Source organism: Lepisosteus oculatus, chromosome 10, assembly GCF_040954835.1.
Source record: "Lepisosteus oculatus isolate fLepOcu1 chromosome 10, fLepOcu1.hap2, whole genome shotgun sequence".
Lineage (NCBI taxonomy): Eukaryota > Metazoa > Chordata > Actinopteri > Semionotiformes > Lepisosteidae > Lepisosteus > Lepisosteus oculatus.
This window is the reverse complement of record NC_090705.1, coordinates 3,333,642-3,355,160: the sequence shown is the minus strand read 5'-3', so window position 1 is coordinate 3,355,160 and position 21,519 is coordinate 3,333,642. Positions and strand designations below refer to the sequence as shown.

Here is a 21,519-nt window from a genome sequence, read left to right as displayed (position 1 = left end):
TATAATCAGTAATTTAATTGTTTCTTTTTTGTATTTACTTTATGTATTATTGTGTATTTTGTAATTTGCATTGGAAAATAATGTAATAATAATCATAGTAACATAATGCTAATTAAAGAGGCAGATTGTTAATTTGGATACATTTAGCAATAAATCAGTTATTATTAGCTACTATCTAGTTTCTAGTGTTTGAAACACTAAAGGTTTTATTTCCTAACTAACAAAAACAGCTATGTATTTACTTCGAAGCAGAAACAAATAGAGAAACGCAATTGGTGTTTTTCAAACACAAAAGGCATTTGTATGTTGTTTTCTCTGCAAATGTTCACAAATATTTACTGAATCATTTGCCTCAACGAAAGCACAAGAGTGTCATTGTAAATAGTGGACCCTAGGGAGGGTTGCATAAAACAAACTTGAAGTAAAAAGTTAATTGACAGTACTGGTGTCAGGTGGAAGATACATTTACAATCAGTTTTGAAATTAACTCTGCCTATTCCTGTCACGAAGCGTAGTGCTGGACTCTATGCAGACGGTGTTATCTGGAAGTGAATGGAGTAGGACAACAGGGAGGAGATGAGGAGGATCAGGAGGGGTTGACAGAAGGGAGCGTGACGACAGTGAACTGGTGTTCAGGGGGCGTGGCCAGGGCGAACAAGTCCAAGGAGTCCAGGGGGGAAATCTGGGGCAAAGTCCAAAAGTCCAAAACCAGGTGATCCAAACGAGACAGGACAAAACAGAGTTAAAAGCCAGACCGGGATCTGGTACAGGGACGGGGAATAACAACAGGATGACGAGGCCAAGCGCCCTGAGCCCCGGACTCAGCTGGATCAGGACGCCGATAGGAGGCCTGTGCCCTCAAGCTGCAGACGTAGGGCAACTTGGTGGTAGGAGGGCCTCCGGGTGTCCGTCTTCCAATGCAGAGCCAGGAGTAGCGAGAGCGCGCGGCTTAAATAAGGAGGGATTACGATTGAGACAGTTCCCTTGCCTGTTTTGTGCTGCAGACTACAACATGCGCCTCTTTTTGTGATTGACAGACCTAGCTGGTCTTTCCACAGTCACCTAAGGCAAAACATTGTTTGATCCAATCAGAGGAAAAACAATGTTGTTTTGTAGTTTTTAGATAACGATACATTTGGATAATAATTAATGAAACGTTTTTGATACTGTATATAGATAATAAGATGGAGTAAGGGCTTAGGATATACAGTACTTATCATCAGCTCATCTCTATTATCATCATCATTTTCTAACCGCTTTTATCCAATACAGGGTTGCAGGGAAAGCAACAGGCACAAGGCAGGATACACCCTGGTCAGGACACTAATCAATCACAGGGCACACAAACACATTGATGCTCACACCAGGGCCAGTTTTCTAAGAAGGCAATTGACCTACCAGTACAGAATGTCTTTGGACTGTGGGAGAAAACCCATGTGAGCATACAAACTCCACACAGATGGCACCCCAGGAACTGAAGCCAGGGTCTCAGCACTACAATAAGGGCAGCAACGATAACCACTGCTCCACCGCGCAACCCAGTACACTCATGAATCATACACCGTCCATTCTCTAACAATAACAGCTGCTGGAGAAACCCTCAAATCTTTTTTCATCTTGACAACATACCAGCCAGCAGCATCTCACACCTGCAGAGTCTCAGAGTTTCACACAGCTAAATTATCTTTCTCCTAAAAAGTAATTTGATTAAGGAGCAGTCCAAACCCTTCTGTGATGTGCCTTTTTCACGTTCAGAAGTTTACGAGATGGAACAGAGAATGTTGTAACTGTAAATGATCTATGTTACGTGTGTCTCTGTAGTTAAATAGGACATACTGTCCATACAGTGCCAATAAAAACTCTCCACACCCTTTCCAAATTAAGACATTTTGTGGTCTTACAACCTGAAATCAAGACACATTAAATCAGAATTTATATTACTTTACACATTGTAACACACAACCTCCAAGTGCAAAACAAACGCTAAAACATTCTGAAAAGTAATAACAAATGAAAACCCAGAAAAATAGTTGGTTAAATGTACACTCCTCTGAGTAAGTACTTGGTGGAAGCACACATTTTGCTTGAATTACGCTTTGGATAGGTCTGTACCACATTCTGCTTGCCCTCACTTTTCATACCAATACCCTTTCCTCTCCTAACGTCATCAAACAAAACCCGTCTGTCAGCTTATACCGCTTATATCAGCTTATAGAGGACTCTGCCTAGTCCTCTCGCCCACAGCACTGGGGCCCATCTGGCAATGAACCCATGAGAAAACATAACCACTCACAGGTGTTTGCCAAGACATTTTGGTATAGAAGAACTTGCTCTCTAAGCTGTGACAATTACAGAAACATATTTGTCAAGTTCATTTATTGCTTCTACACATTTCTTTTCGCTTCGATGGTGGCCTCAAACACCAGGTCGGATGGTTTGAAACATTGTGTCAGGAATGCACCCTTTGTGTGCTTTGACAGGCTCTGGCCCCCCCGTGGACCCAAATCAGAAGAAGCGGTCAGAAAATGGATGCATGGATGAAGTGTTTGAATGCTTTTAAAGCAACTGTGTTTCTCATTGGTAGAAAGTCCAGACAGAGTTTGATTATTAGTCACAGCACATCAGCATTGTCATCTATGAAAATATCTTTGCATCAGTTATCTGTGACAGCATTTCGGTTGTCACATTTTTTCTGAACTCCTATTTGAACAACTCCCCTGTTCTATGAAAGGCATGAGAAATATCCAGACTTTTTTCTGTTTTAGAAAATAATTTGTTTTTCAGACCAAAGTGAAGGCAAGTGTGACCCTAGGAGGCCTGATGTGATATCCTGGGCTAAAGAATATCTTTAACTCAAGGTCACTCTGTTTATTCTGTTTCACTATCCCATGATTTAAAATTTTATGTTGACGCCCTAGGATGTCATACTGCATCAGAGTATATATGACCTTGGAGGGTATAGGCATTTGTTTCTTCCCGATATTGCACTGAGCTGAGCTGTTATCCTATCTTGAACCATATGGTTCTGCAAAAACTTAAAAGAATAGCTTTATAATAACCTAGAACACAGAAATAAAACAAAATCATTGCTGATAATGATGTCCGCTGAGGAGGTTGATGCCGTGTGATAAAAATCATCGTTTTAATGCACAATACAGTGCAATTTGTCATAGAGCAGGGACAATACTAATCATCCCTCCTGCTTGATTCTCTCATCAGTCTTTTGCTCTGTTTGTATCTGAATCAATCTAGGCTCATTTATATTAATCATCACATGTTTACTAAACAGGCAAAGTCAAAGGAGGACAACAGCAACAAGCCTCATGCTGTAATACAGACAAAATAACAATGCATACACAAAGCTAAGGTTTGTGGTAATGATTTGAACAGGATGTGTGGAATGTTTTTATTCACTCTAAAGGAAAACAACCAGTGACAGTCCAGTTTCTACTACATTTACAGTATAAGACTATTAATGTAGTTAAACGTTAAAGACCTTTGAAAGGATTGATGAATCAGTGTACTCAAATTGTTTCCAGAGAACAATTTTAAGGGACTTTGGAAAATCATAATCATGCAACATAAGGGAACAAAACTATTTGTATTTAATTCCTTATTAGAAATCATATTAGTGATTGGAAATAATAACACCCACAACAAATATAGTTAAAGCTTAAACTCAAACCTCTATATAACAAAAGGGATTCTGTCCTTTTCTGACCTTGGTTAAATGATGCCAAGTTGTGAACTGCGTTTTTGTCCTTTTTGCTATCTATCCCAGACAGATACAGAATGATGCAATACCAGCACTTTCTTAGATGAAAATTCCAACCAAGTAAATCAAGATGTAACCCACTTAGCAGAGGTGGAACCTGATGGTGATGGTCCCTTTGTTTTCTTCTTCTGCTCAATGACACCCATGGTAAACCCAGGGACATTTTACATTGTTTTGGCCTCATTTTCACTCAAGAGCGGACACTTCCGTTCCGCTCCTTCCTGACCATAGTCTATGCAATCATGATCCACTTACAGTAGGTGAGGGGTGACTAACCCTGTAGATTCTCAATGGAAATCATCCAATAAGCCCTAGATTTCACATTTAAGAAAAATATATTAGGAAAAAATTGGTGTTTTCTCTAAATTTACTGTATATAGTTCAAGAAATTTTCAGTTTCAATTTTTTCAGTATGTTTCACAGTTGCACAAGTATTAATATAATTATCTTCTATTACCTATTAATTTTTAACTATTAATTTTTTTTTGCTGAATTAGACAACTATTCTACTTATAGGTTTTGATATTGTTTAATCACCCTGTTTTGCTGAAACAGGTTTCTCTCTCATGGGCATTGATGCCTCAAATCCACCCGGAACAAGGTTACTCAACCCTGTGCTCAGGTGTTAAGAGCGAGTTAGTACTATCTCCTACTGCTGTCAAACAATAACAGTAATGATGATGATGATGACGTCCAAAATCCAGTAATACAGCCAACATTTCATCAGTTCAACAGAAGGGTGTGGTGAATATGAAAACTCCACACTGGGGATGTCCCAATCAGTTTCGAACTTAGAACTGGCCGAAGTGCTTAGCACCACAGCACTGTGCTGCCCCAATAGTGTGATAATAATAGCGAAGACGAATAAGAACAGGAACAGGAGCAGAGCAAGAAAAGTCAGAGACAGGAGTCAGAGCAAGAAGAAATTAGAATATCATCAGAAGGATTATGAAATTCTAGTGTTGTATTCTAGTATCTAGTGCAGTATTGTCACTTTGTAAAATGTGACAGTCATGTCACAGCATGGAGCTGCCAACTGGAATCCCTGCTGCGCGGAGCTGCCAGCGTTTGGCTGGGGACGTGCACACAGCGAAATAATGGCATCCTTGCTCTTGGAGCCTTTGGAAGGGAAAATATGCTGGGGATTTAATTCATCATGCTGAAGTGACCAGAGTGGTCTTTTTGTCTGGCAAATGCCAGTGGAGGATGCTTTGGTCGAACTCGATTGTCAAATAGCTCGAGCACAAAAATTGAAGGGATTCAAACGGAAAGCCGATTTGGTCAGGAGCAGCGTTTTTTTTAAGACACTGATCTACCTCCCATCTTCTGTGAGATGGATCATGGACAGAAATAGAATAAGAATGGATAAGAATGGAAAAACAGTAAGGTCCCCTTTTTCAGCCAGCCTAGACCATAGTTAATAAAATGGACAGCTTGCTCAGAATGGAAAAAGGGGTCATAAATTAGATTTTTGTTTTCACAATGAGTTATTAGATGATAAGTCTTTTCTTTTAAATTGTTTTTTTTTCTTTATTTCAACAACAACAAAAAAAATCAAATGTTTGACCATCCTGACAAATTTAAACCTGAGGTTTTAAAATTACTTTAAAGTTTGATAACGTACTCCAAATCCTTAAGCAAATGCCCATGATAATTAAATTGATTACTGCAGGTGAACATCTAGATTTGATTAACAGCATAGTTTATAATGGTAAATAAAAAAAGATCCTATATAGATTCTTACGTACCACTTAAAAGTTAATCTGAACTACAGATTTATCCTATTTTTTTAGATTAAAAAATAGCTGTTTTTTTCTTTTCACAAAGCAAATTAAATTAATTAAATTATACTAATTGGATTATTAGATTAATCCAATAATTAATAATGGTGTATAATAACCTGAGATTTCCCCTTTAGTTCAAAATACGTTTATTTTACCAGGTACCGTACACAACAATACATAAATTATCAGAACTAAATCCGATGCGTTTTTCTGCCTACTTTTGTGTTATAGACTTACTGTGTAAAAGTAAATAAATGAAAGAGCTTTAGATTTTATCATCAAGGACTATTGGAAATCCAATGGAAAAAAAAATCTGGATGCTCTGTAAGGCAATTTTTCAAGGATGTCAAAGCACATTCCTGTGAGCTCATGTTACCTCAGAGCATGGCCTTGATTCTGATGCCTGAGGATCATTGTCTGTCTTCTCTGTTAAAAATCTCTTACAAAGATCAAAACAACTGTTGTGCAGCAAAGACAAAATAATATTCATTTCTGTGATACTCAAGACCCCTTGGTAATGACTTTCCCCATTACAAGAGTATCTTATTATGTACTGTCAAGCTTCATTCCTGAAAATTACCTGAACATCACAGACAGCTTTTTATGGCTTCTTGTAGTTAATGTTTTTTTTTTCAGTGAAACGCATCCAGTCAGATCCAGATTTAAATTGCGATAAGTTACAGATCTGTTTCAGACTTCTTAACAAGCATCATGAAGATTTTAGTCTCAGCCCAAAAAAGAGACTTCAACAAAAATGCAGTTTTACTTGATAGTTAGTTTTCATTAATCATATCATTATTTTATACTCTGTAAGTTTAAAGGCCAACATTTACCTGCAACACCTAATAATGAAACAGTCTCATCAATTTTAAAGAAATTTTAATCAAATTTGTTGGTTTTTACAGTTTATCTAGATAAAAATAAATCAACATTTCTTCTTTTCAAAGACAAACATTTGCATGCTGTGGATTTATAACACCTTGTTTCCTTTTGATACTAAAATTCAAATTAACGTGATTCAGGAAATAAGAAATTATGTCGCTGTCAAAGGACAATGTGAGAATCTTGTGTAGCTCAGTATTTAGTTTTTTTCCCCCAGTTATAGTATTTTCTTTTAGACACAGGGGCCAGCATTTTCTCAATATAAACTTCTTTGCTTTGAAAAGTGAAAAATGAAAAATGTTTTGACCTGACAAATTCAAGCAGAAAATCCAGTATTGTGCAAACAAAGGCATTTGCACACTGAAAGAACAGGAAACCCAGTACTGTAATAGGAAAATGCCATTCAAAACTTGCTTTTAAGCTTCACATAAACCTGGTGGCATATCTCAATATGCATTGCGCAATTAATACACTTTCTCCCCAGAGAAAAAACACCACACCACAGCTCATTTGCAGGCAGAAAAGGTGCAAAGATCACTACTGATCTCATTTACAAACAGCAGAATTTGTTGTGGTAGTAATGTTGATCATTTGGAAATCTGCTGTTCAGGTTTTCTTTTGCACGAATGCTCAGTTCTCAAACTGTTTGACTATGAAGAGCCTGATCTAACAAACAGAATGAATTCCAGAAGGAATTCACTCTCCTCAACAAAATAAATTTGTCCATATCTTCTCAGAACAACAATTTAATCTTCTTTACATAGTGTAAGCTTTAGCTTTATATATCAGAAAATAGTTTATTTCTTTCAAATGACCTGCCAAAATGTTTCCCTTTTATTCTACTTTCAGTTTTCCTTTGTTAAAGCTTTCCAGTGATAAAGCTGTGGATTATATCTGTGCATAGACACTATTGAAGACACAGTGACCTCACATTTTGACTGTACACCATTTACTTTTTAAAAATAACATTTGCTGTTCACTTCATTAAATGTACTTCCACAGACAGATAAAATGTAAAGCTACTATAAACCTGAAGTGAAAACCTAACATTGCAGCTGCCAAGGTTATGACAGAGTCATGTATTATTTCCAAGCAAGCAGGGATTTAGAATGTTTCAAGGATGCCTGCACAATCTTCTGCAACACAAACGTCTGAAATAAATTATGACTAGACTGACACTAGGCGCAGCAGAAAACTGTGATAACGCTCAGGTTACTTGTTAAATTGCTTAGATGTGAGTCTGTAAAATAATTGAACTTATTTTCCAGAGTAACTCGGAATGAAAACGAATGCACGCATGTGCAGTACTGTTTGAATGCAAGCAAATTTGACCCTAAATTATGTTCTCTATTATTAATGATTAGAGTGGCGATACAATAAACTTCTTTTGTGTCTGTTAGCTGCAGTTTAAAAATATTAAAGAGTGGTGGTCATATATAATTTATTAGTATTTATATACTGAACAAAGCTGCTGTCTCATATGTAAATTTCTTCCACTACAAATAAGTACCAAAACAAAATAAACATACAGTACTCTAATTTAAGTAATCATGTTTCAAAACAATGAAGAGTCAGATGTCAATTGGAAACAAGCACTTGACCCTTTTCTAGAAAACTGCCCAGCTTCTGCTTTTAGCTAAGTGAGACAATGAAGATGTAGATGTCACGGTGCTTCTCTGTCCTGTCCCTGGTTTCCCTGTGCTTTACTTGTTCTTCCGGTGTGTCTTGTTGTCTGGGGCTTTATATTTCAGGGTCTCCCTATCCTCCTCGCTCGGCATCGGGATCGTTTGTCAAGAGGCTCGCCTCACCAGGTCGCCCCATGTCTTCTACCTGAGGGCTTACGTCTCGTTTCGACTCCGCCTTGAGCCCTGACCGAACGCCCATGTTTGCTCCGTTCCTGCCGCTACCTACGCATGGGGTCCTCCCGTCTCGCCGGTCTCTCTCCACGGCTCCCATGACAGGACTGCAGCTCATGAAGCACATGACTGGACCGAAACTGGTCTTTCCCGGGCTGTGAGCACACTGTGCCACTCCCTTGACTGCAAATGCCTCCGCCTGCTCCTCTGCCATGGTGGAGCTTTACACACAGTAGCAAACTGTGTGTGTCCATGCGTCCATCTATCCAATTACTAACCTCTTTTCCCTATTCAGAGTCATGGAGGAGCTGGAGCCTTTTCCAGCAAGTGATGGGCTCAAGGCAGGATACACTCTGGACAGGGCACTAGGACACATCACAGGGCACACAGACGCACACCCTCACCAGGGCCAGTTTTTTTTCCCCCGAACGTCAGTTAACCTACAGTACCAGTATGTCTTTGGACTGCGGCGCAAAACCAGAGCGCTAATGGGGAAACCTGCGTAAACATGGGGAGAACATAAAGGATCCATGTAGATAGCACCCCAGGAATTGAACTCAAGGCCCACCTTAGAGTCAGCAATGCATACTGTATATTTGTATTTCATACAAATGTCCACACTTTTAAGTAGTTCTCAGGTCAGGTTCTGACTGTACCTGAGCAAATTACTAGATCCCTTGACTAGTCTTAGTCAATTATAAAAATAATGTCCTGGTGTAAGACACTCTAACATAAGACTGCTTTACACAAACCTAGTCTGATATACTGCATTTCTTTAGTTCATATAGAGCAGAAAAAATGAATTTCCTATAGTATAGGAAATTCTGTTTTATTTTGGGAAGGCAGTGGACAGAACAGACTATTCACTAAGGGAAAGATAAAACTTCTTGTATTTCAGGTGGGGAGCTGCGTCAGCATGCGTAGGCTGCAAAGGAACAAGTAATAGGTTTATTCCATGCTGAAAAGAGAAGAAAGTAAACACAACGTTTCGGCTGTGGAGCCTTCTTCGAGTGTAAGTGCCTGAAGAAGGCTCCACAGCCGAAATGTTGTGTTTTCTTTCTTCTCTTTTCAGCATGCAATAAACCTATTACTTCTTGTATTTGCTTTGCAGTTGCTTCAAGATACTGTAACGCTTCGGGGTTCACATGGGCGCCCTCGCTGCTGCCGCATCAGGTCGGACCCCTGGTCATTGGGGACTCGAACCCAGGCCTCTAGCGTCACTCCACAGGGACCCAATCTCTTGAGCCAAAGGGAAATCTCCCGTCAGCCCAGCGGCTTCGGTCCCTGCTACCCACAGGGAAGGGCGGTGACGTCACCGCTCTGGTAAGCCAGCTCTCACAAGCAATGGAGGCCGTATGCGTTACAATACTATTTGGTTTGCATCACCCTCGCTGCAAGAAGACAGAGTCAGCTGTTACAGAGTGCTCTCAGAATGAGCAGTATGGAAGGGAAGAGCCCACAGGTGACTGGGGAATTCTGTCATCTCCTGACACATGTGTTTGATCAGCTCTAGTCACATGTTTGTGACTGTAGACTTGAGATGACATGCGGGGAAAAGGAAAGAAAATTACTCACTGCATTCGCAAACACAGCTTGTGTATGTTTTCCCAGAAATCAACGAAAAAAGATCAAATCAAAGATCTGCCAGATGTTACAAATTCCTGAAGCATTTTTTTCTTTACCAAAGCATGAAGCACTAAAAGCTGTAATGTGATCTTAACATCAGTAAGACCGTCTTTATCATTTTGACTAAATTTCACTCTTCTGAAACTAGGAACTCATTTTTAACAAGATAATTTAATAACTTATTTGTTTTGTCTTAAGGTGGCAAGGACATTTTAAGGTCATTATTGTATGTAAATCAGATAGAAGATTTAAATATTCATGTTTAGGTTGTCAGGCTCTATTGACAAACTTTCAGACTTGAGCTCTCTATTAAGCACTGAATATACTGTTTGTAAGAAGAGAAATCATTAAATTAGAATATATTTTTGCTGGTAATTAGAGACATTGTAAAGTACTGAATAACAAAAAAAAATATTGGAACCTGGCATGTTTTTTATTTCAAATGCAGGAACAATAATAAAGCCAGAAAAAAATGAAGATTTTAAAATACTTCTGGAGAAACGATACCCAGTTTACTATTATTAGATTTGTATCTGAACGATACATATGTGCCCTTAAAAAGCAGCAGAACGCCAGCTACCTAAAAAGATAAGAGATGTACTTGAAAAACAAGTTGTCTCTTTAAAAACAATGGCACGAGAACGTAATTCTGTTGGGGTTTTTTTTTTCTTTGTGTTTGTTTTTAGGTTCTGGCTGCTGGTTTTTTTTTACCCACTTTTTAACAAGTGTCCGTGAAGCGCTCTGCGTGTCTTCGCTCTTCCAGCGTGCTCAGACTGCAGCTGCTCATTCACCCCGAATCACAGCGGCGCGCTCCGCCCTGCCTGCGCTCCCAGCCGCCCTACGTCACCACTCCGTGCGGAGAACGTAGCACGCAGGCCGATGGGAAGAGGAGGTGTTTGTGTTGGTTCTTGTGGTCAAATTTGAACGTGAAATCTGATAAAGTGAGTGCTCTTCTTTTAAATTGCATTACTTCTGGTCTAGATGCAGCTTTTAAGCTTCGCTATTAAAAAAAAAATAGCCATGCCGGGCGACAAGCTAATATTTGGCGTGCTAGGGATTTTAATTGCACGGCTAGAGTATAGTCGGAGGCCTGGCTTTGTTACAAGACATAGATTCCCCCTTTAGACAATTTGAAGGCTTTAGCGTATTTCTTTTACATTGCATGTTTCCTGTTCCGAAGACGTTTGACTCAAACCAGTCACCGGATTGATTTGTTAAATAAGCACCGCTCTGTTTCCTGCTGGAGTGGGTGACTTGCTGGTGGAGTCTCATTCAGACTGAATGTATTGTGTAGCGCCACGCTTTCACAGGGAACAATATTTTCCTATCCCGGATCTGTTTTTTAATTCACGATTTTCGTGAAGTTTCGTGTACATAAACATGCGTTAATATACGGAGGTAGTTTTGCAACCTTAGACAGAGTGCTGTTCGATTTAGTTTGAACTATTTCCCCCCGCGACAATGTACACCGTTGTGATCTGTGATTAATTACAATTAGGTTATTGTGCAGAGGTAGTAATATGGTATGAACTACATAATTGCTTCTGGTATCTTTTGATTTTCCGATTTAATGATATCCCCTAAAAGTACCCAGGTAAAGAATTTCAGACCTATCGGTAGAACAGGAAGGCTGTAGGTAGTACTTTGATAATCATCAGAAGTGTTACCAGAAGTGTTGCAGTATTTTCTGATGTTTGAAGACCTAGAACAGTCGATATTGTTACGATACACACTTGTATTTGCAGTTTGCGAAATTGTCTTATATGTAAAATTCAGAGTTTTAGAAGAAAAGTCGTGTTTTGTTTCGCACTGTGAACTTGCATAAAAAATGCAAAAGCCTATTTGTGTTAGCTGAGCATCATTTGTTTCGAAAGTTGTATTGTCTTGTCTCATGGCTGTAAGGTTTCCACGGTTTGTTTTAAAATTATTCATATTAAAGTACCCTGCTGCGGTTCTTGCTATGAAACGACACTTTATACAGTAGGTAAAACGCCTGGTTTTCTTTTTTGGCCTTGCTTTTTATGATATATTTCCTCCCCGTTGTTCTATTTATTTTGTATTGAATTTATAATCCGTATTGGCGACATCTTACTGTTCTTTTCACAACGTAGGCTCTCCTTGCTGGAAAAGTTACTTTGCTTGTCCAGTACTGGAAGGAGCAGAAACAAAGCCGATTTTCTAACCTCTATTTGGAGTTTTGTTAAAATATTTCCTTTCATTTTTGACCAGAATTGCATGCTGAAACTATGTGGGCACGATAATTTTTTTTTGAAAGCCCTACTCTTCCTCAGTGTAAGGATGCAGTATTGTTTGAACAGTAAGAGTGCAAAATAAATGTTATAACGGTAAGAAGGGAATATTTCTTAAAATGAAAAGCAGATATGAGCCTGGTGCTAGCTGGGAGGCTGTATAATCTCTGTGCTCTCTGATGATGTGGGCCCTCTGGCTGATGGGTTCAGGACTACTGCTAACTGATTGAGGAAACATGGAAGACAGTACATTGTTTGGGGTTCAAAGTCCATCTTACCACCTCACACGCAAAACCGTAAGGCAACGATATGATGTGTAAAGGTGCACACTTCATCCATGTGCCCTTGAGCCCCTCCACTGACTGTTCTGGGGTACCCAGGTTTAGAAGGCACGGGCCAGATAACCTCTGTACTTGACAGTCAGTTGTGTGGCTGATTTAGGCGGGGGGTGGGGCGGAACAACTTTAATTCCTCTGTTATAGTTATGGATTTTACATTTACATGGGAGTGAGTAAGTGTGTCCCACTTGTCATTGTGTGCTACAGATAACGTTAAAGTCAAGTGCATTGTTATACAACAAAAACAATAACATGGTCCTACCAACTGTGGACTATCTCATCTAAAGCCTTCTACCTGATGTTAAGGCAGTATGAAAGTATTTGTAATACCTAAGGTCTAGGTAATGCCTTGATAGTGGTGACTTACTATGCGATGTTGTCACAGTCTGCATACATAGGGTATGTGAGACCTTGCCTGGGTCATCTGACACGGCTTCATTTTTTAAAATTCAAAATGAACGTTTTTAATTTCATACCTAATCTGCTAGCTGGATGATAAAATCTCCGTTAAGTGCTACGAGCCCTTGTATCCACATGGGGAGGATGAAGTTCATATTGGCTCAATGGAGGAATGGCCCATTCCTCTCTGACATCACTGCGTTGAGGGCAGTGTTCATGCTGATCGGTAGAGTATTTAAATTATATATAAAAAATAAATGGATACCCAATGTAAGTGCATTTAAAACTGAGACCAGAAAGCCCTTCTTCATACAAAGGATTGCGGTTGTCTGGTACAAGCTACACATCCGTGTTGTTTAAGGACGTACCCCGGCTTTATTCAAGAAACTTCTGAATGAGATCCTTGAATCAATTTGCTACTAACTGCCAGACAGGCTGGATGGGCCAAATGGCATTGTCTCATTTGTAACCTTTCTTATGTTCTGATGACCAGCATTTTTTTTGTATAAATATATAAGGTTTTTCATGTGACCTACTGTAAGTGACAGGTTCTTAATTGTTAAACGAGCAGGTGTTAAATAAATTGTAGACAATGCACCTTTGGTATCTGGGCACCTTTGTACCTCTTTAACAACTGAAAAGGGATAAGTTCTTGTAAATGCTGAATATATTTTTTCTCTTTAATAATTGCACCTTAATGAATTCTGACTTCTTATTGTTCACAGTGGAACGCGGTTCAAAGAGAAGACAAGTGAAGCCTTTGGCAGCTTCTCTGCTGGATGCTTTAGATTATGATAGCTCGGACGACAGTGATTTTGAAGTTGGTGATGCTTCAGGTAACTGCTATTAATGAATAACCATCCTTTTTTTACAAGCTGAAAATTACTCTTGTCACCAAGTGGGCTATTTATTTTATATAACCTTTTTTTAATTGTCACCAGTGAAATAATCTAAGGACCTAGCCAAGTTTAATTGTCATGCATTCAAAGAAATTGCATAGATGCATCAGGCTTTAATAATATTTTGGAGTTTCTTTGGAACACTTACATTACTAACTACATTAAACAAGGTTTGATTTAGTCACTGGAGACTAGAAAAAACATTCATTCATAATAATTTATAAGTATGCTTGTCATTTTAAAAACAAATCTCTTAAAAACTTATTTTTGGGAGGAAAACAAAGTAGAATTTTAAATAATTTGGCTTAAATTCACGTTGTGCTCCATTTGGGCTTTTATGACACAAGGACGATAGCTATGCCTTTAGGGAAGGTTTGTTTTGCTTTATGTGCCTCTGGTGGTAATTTTATAGTTTATTTTTAAGACATTATTAAAATACTTGTGTAATAAAAAAAAATTAACATCTTTTAGCTTCTTAATCAAAACTGCGTTCAGTTGTAGAATTTATTGTATGCTCTGATGGGAGATGTATCAACTTAAGCCTTAACCTAAGTGTATATAATTCGTCTAAAACTGAACAATCTTAATGTAATAGGGGGTAAGAAGAGCAAGACTACCCAAAACTTTCACAAACAGATATTGAGTTATATTTTTAGATATTTTTTTTCTAAGAATCGTGCAGAGCATTAGTGTCAGAATTTGTAGACTTGCAGCACACACGTACATATTAATTATAATTAATCTAAGTGATATTTTTCTTTCTGTTAAAATAGCAGAACTGTGAACAGTATGCAGCATTTTAAGTAGCTTTCCACTAAGCAGTTTTTTTTCTTCCTCCTCCTATCTGAATTAGAGCCATAATCCTTCCTTTTTTATCACAGTGAGTTCTTTTAGGTATTTCTTCATAACCTTAGCAACAGTGAATTATCATGGATACATTTCTTTATTTTTATTTCTTTTTAGTTATTTTTTATATATTGTAATACAGAATGCACTGGTATATCTACTGATTTAATTGGGTATTGATAATGGAATTCTTTTTTTTCCTGTTTATTGCTTTCTGAATAAAAATGGAGTAGAAATTGGAATGGAAATGGTATTGATTTTTTTTCAGAATAGGAAGTATAGACACCTCAATCATATATTGATTGAAAGGCAACGGAATGGCAAAATAAATATTAAAAGGCTGTGCAAGATAATCCTATTTTTTTCTTATTTGATCAGGATTAATCAGATTGTTCAAAGTGTGGTTAACAAGGAAGCAAATTATTTTTGTGCTGTGTCTTGATGAAGTGTGACAAGTGCAGCTCTCTTTGACCCTGCTGGGACTCGATCCCAGCCGCTGATGGGATCTTGGGATGCACAGCGCCCCTTGCTGGACAGTGGGTAACACCACCACGACAAAAGCAGGCTCCTCTGCAGTGGTGGAGTTTATACTGTCTAGGTTTCAGAAGAGGGTGATGTCACTCCCGTAACTTGTGCAGCGCGCTGAGCCCTTTCACAAGGGTAATGCCGGCCGAGTGCTCTCGAACCCTGAACTTTTCTTTGACATTGGGGTTGGGATGGTTATAATCTTAAACAGTGTTGTGATTGTTCTTTCTAACCTCTTTTAGAAGGGACAATTAAGTAAATTGATTAATAATCACTCTTTCAGTTTGAACAGCTTTACCGTGCACACAAATAATAAATAACCATCTCAGTGTAACTGTTCCACAAAACCATATCCAGCTTCCTTACTTCATAATATACCAATCTGCACTAATATGTTCACAAGAAACTCACACAGTTCCACAAATCAAAATACGGTAGCAATCATCTAGTGTTTGTTTCCAGTGAATTCTTAAAAAGTTGTTTTATACATTATACATACAGTTGTTTCGTACATCAGTGCAAAGGGACCTTTCATTTGAGTGCCAGTAGTACCTCTATTCAAATTGGGTTCTTTGGTTCAGCTGCAGTGCTGAAGGAGATGAGAACATGTCAGATTCTTTGGGGCTTGTTATTCATATTCTGAGTCTGCATTCTTACCAGACTTGCCTAAAGACTTGCAGAGGAGAGCAGAAGTAGACTTTGCATTCCGATGAGACAGGAGTGGGAATGGTTTTCCTCACCTTTCCACTGTGACTTTATTGACCAGGCAACAGATGGAGACATGCTGAGCCGAAGAATCTCCTTCACAGTCACAAAATCTCTGTAACCTCTGTGGCTGAGGGTTTCTGCTTGAAAACAGGCAAATATCTGATAATGAGATTTAAGAACTCCTGCTAATCCACGCTCTCTTGAGTATCACTTGCAGTAGAGTAGCAAGACGAGGCCTTTACATCTGGGAAGGAAGGAAATGTCAGCATCCTACTTTGGGAAATATTTTACTGCTGTTTTTGTTAATGCAACATTGCAGGATCCAAACTTTTTTTCCCTAACACTGTAAAGCTGTGTGTTTCATAAAAGAACATATCTGGCTTTTGAAAGAGGAGTAGATGCGTAAAAGTCCATATATCTTTGATCTTTCTTGTTATGAAATGAAACCATTTCTTTCTTCATTTTTCCTTAGAGATATTGCAAAAGAAAATTTCTGTGGCCCGTCATTTGTTTTTGGTATCAGCTGTGCAGCCTGTGAATTGGTTTTAAAGATGTATTGTGCTAAATCTGAATCCTGCTTGGATGAATATCTATAGAGAAGGCAGCAGTTGGACTCAAGCACAGCCCTTTGATTCACAGTTGATCATTATTACATTGACAGGGTCCGAAGGAAGTGCGAATGGGAGTGACGAGGATGGATCGAAGGAGAGCGCCGCCGGGTCGGAAAGCGACTCCGAAGCTAACGCTTCCGAGGACGAAGAGCCAGCTGGCGCGGACGAAGCTGGAGAGCCGGTTTCCGAAGAAAGCCCCAACGAAGAAAAACCGAAGGGACAGTCTGTCGAAGCTGGAGAGAAAGACGAGGAGGGGGCCACCAGCGACGAAAAGCAAGCCGAGGGAAGCCCCGAGATGGACCCTGGCGCCAGCGCCAACCCTGGAGCCAGCGGGAGCGCGGAAGAGTCGGCCTCGGAGCCCAAGAAGTGGAATTTGCGTCGCAATCGCCCCATGCTGGACTTCACCACCATGGAGGACCTGAACGAGATGGACGACTACGACAGCGAAGACGACAATGACTGGCGGCCCACAGCCGGCAAGAGAAAGGGCAGATCCACAGCGCAGAAAGGGGGCAGCGAAGAGGAAGACGATGGCAGCGGGAGTGACGAAGACGAGGATAACGAAGATGAGAACGAAGACGACAGCAGCAGTGGAAGCGAAGATGAAAATCCTAAGAAAACCAAAGGCCCCAAAACCCACAGTGCTGATGATGAAGAGCTGACCAACGACAGCTTGAGCTTGTCACATGGAAAAAACACAGAGGTAACAGACCTTGGTCTGGCTGTGATGATGGGCAGCAGTGTGGCGCAGTGGGTAAGATTTTGGATTCATAACCAGAAGGTTGTGGGTTCAAATCCCAGGTGAAGCTTCTTTAAGCAAACACCCTGCTTTATAAACGGCTGCAAATTTGTCACTCTGGATAAGCAAAAGTGACACAAATATCCTTTAAAACATTACTAGTACAACAGCTATTTGTTGAGCTCCTAAAAATGTTTTTTTTTGTTATTTTCTAGATGTTCACCATAATCTGTTCCAAATGGTTTTATTGTAATTGATAAAAAAATCGATTGCAAAAATTGCTCTTTTGCCTTTTTAAAGTTTTTTATATTAAATCTGCTTAACGTGCCTAGATAATTGTTGGTATATGGAGTACAGAATAGAATCTGGATTGGCAGAGTACAAGTAAAAACATATTTAGAGATTAAATGGAAAAACATAAAAATGCTGAAAACAAACAATCAGCCCAGACTAATTAGAGATATTGTTTTTTTTTTGTTTTGTTTTTTCCCCAAGCAAAAAGTTATTAGGCTGGTACTCCAGGCTGTTTTTTAACAAGTGTTTCTTTTTCCTCAAAATTGTAGGATTCCTTGCTGCTTGACAAAAGCCAGAACTGGAGCTCACAGAAGATGGATCATATTCTGATCTGCTGCGTTTGTTTAGGTGATAACAGTGAAGACGCTGATGAAATTATACAGTGTGACAACTGTGGAGTGACAGTGCATGAAGGTAACTATATCGGTGTTTGCCCTTCTTTTTCTTGTATTGATAAAGGAGTATTCAATTACTTGTCAGGACTAAAACAAAACTTCCTGAATTAAGGTGATTTGTCTAAGCACTTGTTTTGGTTGCATAAAGAAAATGTTGAAAATCTAAAAGTACCTCTTGGATTAAGAACAACATCTGACAAGTCTGTCATATTCAAATAAAGGTTGCAGAAAATGTACCAAAACAGTGAAGCTCTCATTGCAAAATGAGTGAACTATGTAAGGAGCTTAGTTTCTGCTGTACTTTTGTGCATTGTTACATGACAGATATTTTATTTTTCCATTTTCTTGTACTTCGACATTTTTTATTGTGATTCTGCTGGAGAGAAAGATTTGAATGTCACCCTCCAGAAGACCTCTTAATCATGTTTACTTGAATATTTTACCTAACGTTAATATATTTGTCACAAATGTTATTTATAGTGGTAATTGTGATGGTCCTTAGTGGCACTCATCACGTTACAGAAGTTAGATCAACCCCTTGAAACCTAGGTGGAGCAGAATTTCCCCTCAGCAGGAGGCCAGATCTTGTGGCACAGCGCAGTTTGCCTCTGCCTAATAAGTGGTGCTGAGTCTGTCTGAAGCCACGTGATCAAGCCCCATTGGGAATGGCTATAGCTGCTGTTTTTTCAGGGGTCATTACTGGTGTGCTAGTACCAACTGCGTTATTCCTGATGTGCTCTAAAGTTAGTAAGAAAATCGTGCCCTCATGTCTGTTTTGATTATTAACCTGTTTAAACAAAAGCTGTTTTCTATGGACATTAAATTATCTCCAGCTTCACACAGTCTTCATTGGCTAGATATGTAATTCTGCTTTTGAAACTTAGTTTTACACTAAGTGTTTAACTAAATCTGTGATGTTAACCTTGACTGTCCTATAAATAACTGTTTTTAGGGATGAGATGATAAATGTGCAAGTTTCTATTATAAATTTGAGCTGAAATATTTCACTGTAAGTAACTGAGGTGTGTGACACATCTATTTTCTTAGTATCGTGTTTTTGTAATTCAAAAAGTGGGAATCAGGACAGAAGCAGAAAATTGAACATATTTTTTTATTATTTTGTTGAACTATGTTTATAAAACATTTAACCGGGATAAATCCACATGGAGTATAACTAATACGTTTTGAAGCTCTCAGTTTGCCTGGTACAAAGGTTGACATTGTGAAGAAAAAAATGAATTGATTAAAAAAGACTAGAAGAAAAACTAATACACTCTTTAAGTGGTGCAAGTAATACACTTGGTAGCTGCCCTTGAGAACTAAACACAAAATTAAATGGTTAAAAACTAGAGCGTACAAAGGAGATTTAAGACAGCTTGAAAAATCTAATATGAGCAGGAAGATCATTCCACGGCCTGGCAGCTACAGAACAGAAAGCCTGGTCGACTCAGAGTGTTCGAAGCCTGGTTTTGGGAATGGGAAGAAGACTAGACTCCAAAGAGTGCAGGTTACATGTACAGAGATTTACCAGTTCACAGCTTTGTTGTAGTAACTAGTTACTGTAGTAGATAATGATTAAATTAGGAATATGCTTGCTAGACTGTAGTTTATTGTTTGACGATCATTAAAGCATGGACATGGGTTAAGATGACATAGATTATAAGTAGGGACTAGTATTAGAAGTAGCGATACGTAGTGTATAAAATTAAGTCACATTTAAATTTCCTTAACAGAGGGTTTAGGCTAGGGATGAATGCGATGTAATTAGTGGTGTACCGCAGGGATCTATACTAGGACCACTGTCTTCCTAAATTATATCAACGATCTAGACTATGAAATAGTTAAACTAGTCTAGTTCTCAGATGCTAACAAATGAGGAAGATTATCAAGCACTGAATAAAATTAAAAAAGTTAATGAAACATGTGGCAGAAGACTTTTGATATAGACAAGTACAGAGTATTACATGCAGGTGAAAAACAACAAAGTATAGGTAAAAATTAGAAACGCTGAGCCTGGAGAGGTGTTTATGTTGACAACTCATTTACATCTTCTAGATAGTGTTAAGAAACAATTAAAAAGGCCAACAATGTCAATATATATGGTTAAAAGCATATAATTAAATCCAGTGATGTTATGTAATCTGTAAATATTGTATACAATTTTGGTCACCATGTTATATAAAGGATGTTGCTGCTCTAGAATCTGCCTAGAGAAGAGAAACCAGATGCATTTTGGAGCTTAAGGGAATAACTTAAATTGACAGGAACTAAGCCTTTTTAGTCTTGAACACAGAAAACTACAAGACAACATGATAACATGGTACAAGGAGTCAAAATCCTCAAAGGTATTGACAAAGTTATTCCAGTGGATTACTTCAGAATAAGGACACGAGTGGGAAACCATGTGGACGTGTATTTAAATCCATCAACAGGAGAACGGAATATGATTTCCTACAAAAAATGGCTGGATGAGATTTTTGGATTAATTAACTACCGAACGAGCTTGATGAACCAAATGGTTTCCTCTCATTTGTAACTGTCTTATGTTCTGAAGCTTAGTTGGCAAGAAGTTACGAGCTTCAGCAGGAGAAGAATTTAATTCTTGGTAGAGGCAGCGAAACACTAAGTCTGTTTAAAGCACATGCTCTTAAGCAGTCTTCAGAAACATTTATATAATTTCTAGTGTGAGTAATAGCTGGGCTCCATTGTCTTGGACAGCATAGTTCACAGACACATAGCTACAGTCATATATTACCTTTTCATATGTGTGTCCTTCAGCTTAGTAAGGAGCACCATTCACAATTTTTTATTGTCTTAAAATGTTAGTGCAAGATCTGATTCAGTTCTCTGAAGTTGTCAGGAGAATCGGGATCTGAACTATTTGTTGGTTTTGCTTTTTTCTCAGAGATTTTGTGTTGAGGTCTATTTTTGTCTTACTAATTTTTTTACTTCTTACTTTCTTAAATCTTAAATTGTCAAATCAAGAGTGCTTTTTAATATTTGAAGGACAGTAGTAAACAAACATGGAAAGCAAGGTTGGTACAGTTTAAGTAAGCAAATATATATATGATGTGAAAGTGCATAAGGCTTTCCTTTGTTAAGAATTACAAAGATAGCAAACCATCAGTTTGACTTGAGTTTGAATGTATTGAATAAGGTGACTTTAAGAGTCTGCTCTTACAAAAGTTTAAGCTTATATACTTCTGTAAGCATTTGAATCCTTACAAAGTACATGCTTATTAAAGCAGGATTTTACTCCATACTCCAGACATCCAAGGGAGTTGAATTCTCCCTGCTGACTTAAAAAATGGGAGGTGAGTGCTGTTTTGGAGAATTTAAGATCTTATTATTATATTTTATAATAATCCTCTTACAGGCCATTAAGGATTGAAATAGCTACAGAGTACCTTGACCTGTATGTGTTTCAATTAAATTATTTAAAAGAAAAAACTGTTTTATTGTCTCTTGCTTAGCTGAGACTTCAAATTGTATGTATATATATATCTGTCAATTTCTGGTACACTGCTCAGTTATGTACATTTATTCTTTTCATTTAAAAAGGAGAGAGAAATGTTTGACTAACCTTCTCCATT

The 21,519-nt window shown here is 38.4% G+C and overlaps 1 protein-coding gene across 2 annotated transcripts in view; it reads left to right on the top strand.

The window, feature by feature from the left end:
* Positions 1-10,720: 10,720 nt before the first annotated feature.
* The window catches only part of phf14 (PHD finger protein 14), a 112,449-nt gene continuing 101,650 nt past the window's right edge, over positions 10,721-21,519 (top strand). For both annotated transcript variants that reach the window (XM_015358110.2, XM_015358109.2), the window contains exons 1-4: positions 10,721-10,864; positions 13,635-13,745; positions 16,549-17,201; positions 17,801-17,945. In XM_015358110.2, the coding sequence (XP_015213596.1) occupies position 10,864; positions 13,635-13,745; positions 16,549-17,201; positions 17,801-17,945 (910 nt within the window). In that variant the 5' untranslated portion in view covers positions 10,721-10,863. The remainder of the gene's footprint in view (positions 10,865-13,634; positions 13,746-16,548; positions 17,202-17,800; positions 17,946-21,519) is intronic.